The sequence below is a fragment of the Salpingoeca rosetta genome (genome assembly GCF_000188695.1).
Source record: "Salpingoeca rosetta unplaced genomic scaffold supercont1.82, whole genome shotgun sequence".
In the NCBI taxonomy this organism is placed as follows: domain Eukaryota; class Choanoflagellata; order Craspedida; family Salpingoecidae; genus Salpingoeca; species Salpingoeca rosetta.
Genome location: NW_004754852.1, coordinates 1 through 5792, shown reverse-complemented (window position 1 = coordinate 5792; position 5792 = coordinate 1). Strand labels below are relative to the sequence as shown.

General features: G+C 55.5%; 2 protein-coding genes across 2 annotated transcripts; both read right to left on the bottom strand.

Annotated features, from left to right (window-relative positions):
* Positions 1–256: 256 nt before the first annotated feature.
* PTSG_11442 (uncharacterized protein) lies at positions 257–1925 on the bottom strand (the record flags this gene model as incomplete). The annotated part of the gene is made up of 6 exons (XM_004987485.1): positions 257–327; positions 507–632; positions 814–895; positions 1102–1139; positions 1287–1383; positions 1587–1925. Coding segments are annotated over 6 exons (753 nt in total), but the record flags the coding sequence as incomplete, so codon positions are not given.
* Positions 1926–2304: 379 nt separating this feature from the next.
* PTSG_11441 (uncharacterized protein) lies at positions 2305–5582 on the bottom strand (the record flags this gene model as incomplete). Its single annotated transcript, XM_004987484.1, has 10 exons — positions 2305–2453; positions 2764–3019; positions 3668–3764; positions 3873–4006; positions 4155–4236; positions 4415–4515; positions 4824–4928; positions 5128–5196; positions 5349–5414; positions 5574–5582. 10 exons carry the CDS (start codon positions 5580–5582, stop codon positions 2305–2307), a joined length of 1068 nt encoding a protein of 355 aa, XP_004987541.1.
* Between the last annotated feature and the right edge of the window lie 210 nt (positions 5583–5792).

The window sequence follows — 5792 nt, the reverse complement described above, 5'->3', positions numbered from 1 at the left end:
ACACACACACACACACACACACACACGCACACACACACACACGCACACGCACACACACACACACACGCGCACACACACACACACACACACACGCACGCACACACACACACACACACACACACACACACACACACACACACACACACACACGTGCACACACACGCACACACACACACACACACGCACGCACACGCACACACACACGCACACACACACACACGCATACACACACACACGCGCGCGCGCACGTGCACACCTTGAAGTATTCGCTGATGGCGGCGGAGTCACGCGTCTTCTCAAACTTCTTTCCGTCTTCGCCAGCCGGCTCTGATGACAAAGGCGATGCGGAGGATGGGCACGCGGCAAGGAACAGCGAAGCATCTGCACCACCAACACGTGCATGACACATGTGAGCGGGACGCAAAGCCTGCGCGCAGCGCACACATGTACAGCCTGATACTTCCACACACACACACACACACTCACACACACACACACTCACTCACGCTTCTTGTTGGCAAAGCGAATGTGCAGTGGCTGTGCATTCATCATTGCGTTGATGGCGTTGAGCTCCTGCGAGTCCTGCACGCACTGTTCAATTGGCCCTGTCAACACCTCGCTACCGTTCTCGTCTGCCATCCCCCATTGCGAACGCGCGAACCAGTGAGCACGCAAGCAAGCCACCAGCAAGCAAGCAACTCATCAGCAAGCAAGCCGTCAGTGCGCCACACACACACACACACACACACACACACACACACACACACACACACACACACACACACACACACACACACACACACACACACACACACCCGGTGACGACTTTGCGAATGCCCTTGACAATTGGGTTGGTGGACTGGTAGAAGCCAGGACAGTTGGACACGGGCTTGGCCTGCGCGTAAAACAAACAAAGCAGGTGTGCATGCAGGCATGCGAGGACGCAGAGTGAGGGGACGTGCCAAACGCTGAACGGCCAGGCAAGCAGCCTATGAGCAGTATGAGTGCTCCCTGCCTCGACACCGTGCTCATGCATGATTACGGCAAGTGGAAATACGAGGTGGTGGATGCATAGCGCAAACGTAGCACGAGGCACCTCACCTTGGTGACACATTTGATGTGGCAGGCATAGCGACAGGCTGGAAGGCAGGTCGTGTCGCGTGCGCAGAAATATGCAAGACATGTAAGTTGGCGCACACCGGCAGCAGGGCACCACGAACACCTGTGGCATGACCTCATCCAGCGCATGCGCGCACACACGCACACACAACAAGAGTGTAACGCACTCTTGCATTGCAGTCCGTCGCGCCAAATGCGATGACCACAGAACCGACACGTCTTGCCAGCGCGGCAGGTGTCCGTGAACAGGTGCTCTCGCCACGCCTGACGCAAAAAATTTAAGAGCATCATCGCCATCATCAAACACACGCAGCACATGCTGAAGCGAAGACAATACACCGGCACGCATAGAGCGCACAGCGCACAGAGTACAGCGAACGCACAACACACACACACACACACAGAGCACACGTACACGCACTCACACACACACACACACAACACACAGCACAATGCGTACACAATACCGTGTCTGTGTTGTCTTGTACGGATATGCTGGAGACTTCTTGTTCATGACAGGCTTCCCAGTGGCGAAGCAACAGTGTCTCAGACTCAAAGTTAATCAAGTTGGGGCATGCGGGGCAGATGAAGCCCGATATGGGGCCGGTTGATGTCCCCGTCATCTTCACCTTGGACATGGACGATGACCTCTCAGCCTTTCTCAAGGTGGATGGGGATGCCTGCGCTAGGGTAGCCGCTACAGATGTCGTCGCAGCTCTGCCTCGACTGCGAATCGCAGGTACACCGCCCTCCCCACTCCCAGACTTCTTTCCTCGCAACGGCACATCCTCACGCCGTCGAGGCATCACGCCCAAGGTGTGTGTGTTGGTGTGTGTGTCGCTTGCGTCTTCTTGTTTGAAAGTGTGTTTGTGTGTGTTTCCGTCCGTCCGCTCTCTCGAACAGAAACCAAAACACTTCAGTTACTACACTTTGTGCTGTTGGGCGGAGGAGCTGTTCTCGTTGGTTGTGGCGACCACGCTCTGATGTGACGACCTTGTATTGTGTGTCACATACACACACACACACATACACACACACGTACACATGCACACCATACACGCAACTACTGTAAGTGCAAGCAACGCCGAAGCTGGCTGGCCCTAAACTGCCTGGCTACGGTTGATTACCCATGCCAATTGCCAAAACGCAATTCACACGACATGACATGACATCACACCACCCATCTCACTCTCCAGTGACCATGGCCTTGCTGCTATCCTCTCCTTCCTTGATCGCCTGCTGCTGGTGCTGGTCTGCCTGCTGCTCGTGCACATCGTCGCCGACGGGGAACGCGTGCGGGACGCTGGAGAACTGCCCGAAGCGGAAGTTGGGCTCTGTGTGCGTGTGTAAATGCGTATGTGTATGGTGTATGCGTGTGCGCGTGTGTACGTGTGTGTGCATGCGTGTGTGTGTTGGATAAAGGGAAAGGGAAACGATGGCGAGAATGAGGAGAACGAGACGGGTGAGGGTGTTTCGAAAGAGTGCTGGGATGAATGACAAGAGCAAGGCACGCAATATCAACAACGAAAAAGTACCACACGTTCGCACAAGTGCAAATTCACACACACACACACACACACACACACACACACACACACACACACACACACACACACACACACACACACACACACGTCAACGCACCCTTGAGGTTGATGTGCCCCTCGGACTGCTGGGTGGAGGTCTGCACGGCAATGTGCACGTCGTAGCTCTGGAAGCGGTTGGTGCGCATGGCGAGCTTCCCGCGCAGCGTGTCGCCCGGCTGCACAAGCACGCTCTCCCGCAACAGGCAGCGCACCTGGTACCAGTGGGTGAGGGGCGCATACGGAGACGTGGACAGCGGCACCTGGAACGAAGTGCCCTCAAACATGTTGTCAAACCACGACGCAAGCCCGTGGATCTGTGTGTGTGTGTGAGTGTGAGTGTGAGTGTGAGTGTGAGTGAGTGTGAGTGGGAGTGTGAGTGTGAGTGAGTGTGAGTGTGAGTGAGTGTGAGTGTGAGTGAGTGTGAGTGTGAGTGAGTGTGAGTGTGAGTGAGCGTGAGCGTGTGGGTGTGTATGTGTGAGTGTGTGAGTATGCGCTTTTGTGTAGTTTTTGCGTTTGAGTTTGAGAGTTACATGGCAAGCAGTGAGCGAAACACACGCGCGCAGCGAAAGGCGAAACAAATACGAGACAGCCGTCATCATGGCACGGCCATCACGACCCACCTCAACCGGGTGCGGGAACGTGTACGAGAACTCCATGGTGATCTGCAACAATAGCACAGCAACAATGATGATGGTGGTACAAACCCGTCAGTATCATTCACGCGCAAACGAGAACAGCTGTTGCGAGCAACCAATTGCAGCGTAACCAGACAATCACAATCCCTTCTATGAAGCATGGACCATCACCATCGCCACTAATTCTATCAACCATCACCACTACCACTGTCATCATGGGACGATGAGAGCATTGCCGTCACCTCGAAAAAGTCCTTTGCGTCCATGGTGAGGTAGTCGAACTTGCGGTACACGGGCGCTCCAACCAGACACTCCGGGTTGATCTACAGCACCAGGGAACACGTGCGTTTGTATGGTATGGTGCGTGCGTTTGTATGGTGTGTGTGTGTGTGTGAGCGAGAGAGCGAATTGATGATGATGTCTTCTCCTTCACCACTGACACTCGCTCACCCTCCGCGTAATTACTATTCTCTTCTCCGCCTTCCACCGCCTCCCTCGTCCCGCCAACCCAACGCAACTGCTCCACCAGCACTCCACCTCATGTGTGTTGCTCACCTGCTCGACGCACGGCTGGCTGAGGTACTCGTCGAGGGCGGCGGCGTGCAGCGGCGTCAGGTCAATCCCGTGGAACTGCTTCGTCTGCCAAAACTGCGCCTTCTGCTGCGTCTGCTCGCATGCAAGTGGAGGTGGTGGTGGTGGTGAGATGGTGGTGATGAGCACGCGGGAAGGGATGTGATGTGGTTGTCGTGAACGTACGTGTGTGCGTGTGTGTGTGCGTGTGTGTGTGTGTGTGTGTGTGTGTGTGACATTGCACCTCGAGGAAGACGTTGGCGTCGGAAAACGGGCAGATGAACAGCGTGGAGTTGGTCGGGAACATCTTGCCGCCGGGTTTCAGCCTACATGCGCACACATACGCACACGCAGATGCGTCAGACATAACGTGTCAGACTCGTGGCTGATGCAAGGCTGTCATACATCATGATTGCACATTGAAACACACACCCACTCACTCACCCACTCACCCACTCACGCACACATAATCACACACACACACACACAATCACACGTACGCACCACTTGCGGGCGTGAACGTAGCTCTCGAGCATGCGCTCGTTGACGAGCATGATTCCCAGGGGTTCAGAGATGATGACATCCACAGGCTCCGGCAGGTCCGCCTGTTTCGGGGGAGGGGGATGGACGAGAAGGACAGGGAGGGACAAGGGATTGGGAATGGGTGGGGCAGGAACGTGAAGAGAGGAATAAGGACGGGGGGGGGCGCTTGCAGTACGAAAGTAAACGCATCCTACACGTTTCCGACACACACACTCCGACACACACACTCACACACATGCACACACATGTATACGCACGCACGCACACTCACACATGCACACACATGCATACGCACGCACACACACACACACATGCATACGCACGCACACACACACACACACATCTCCACGATGGCACCAGGTGGACGTACGTCTTCGACTTTGCACTGCAGGACGGTGATGACGTGTTCGAGGTTGTTCCCCTTGACGAGCGCGCGCGCACACTCCGCCATGTGGCTCCCTTCCACCGCATACACCTGCAATCGAGGGAGGGGGGGGGAGTGGCGAGTGAATCAGTGCGTTCGAAGTGCAGGAGGATGTATGGAGCAGATGAATGTGACAGAGGCAGTGGGTGTGTTGGCTGAGGCACACGCTGCACAGATACCACTCGCACACCAAACGTTACCGTCACGAATGACGCATCATCAACTCCGGCCGTCTTCACCACCAGCGCACCTTGCGTGCTCCCGCCTGTGCTGCGAAGAACGACAGCAGACCGCTGCCGGCGCCCACATCAAGCACAACCTGCACACCACGCGCGTGATGTGAGGAGGTGCGCGCGCGTGTGTGTGCGTGTGTGTGCAAATGTGTATGTGTGTGTGTGTGTGTTTTCGGTGTGAACCAAAGGCCTGTGGGATGGCATGTCGCACTGCACACGCAGTGGAGTTCCAGTGCACCTTGTCCTTGAAGTCGGCGTGGTTCTTGAGCATGGCGTCCCGATATGTGGACGTCCTTACAAAGTCCTGTGCAGAGTGAGTTCGCCAACACACGTTATGCATGGTGGGCATTGTCAAGAGACACGCTTTCAGGCACTCACATACAACACACACACACACACACACTTGCAAACACACACACACACACACACACACACGCGAGACAGAATGGATTGGAGTTCGTACCCCCATCATGTTCTGCTGCTGGGAAAGATGCGCGTAGTACTACACAGAGAAACAAAGCGGCACAGAGTGTCAGCCATGAATGTTCAGTGAGGGCTTGAGGTCAGCATCCACGCAGCAGCCATTGAAAACACACACACACACACACACACACACACACACACACACACACGCGCGCGCACACACACACACACACACGCACGCACACACACACACACACAC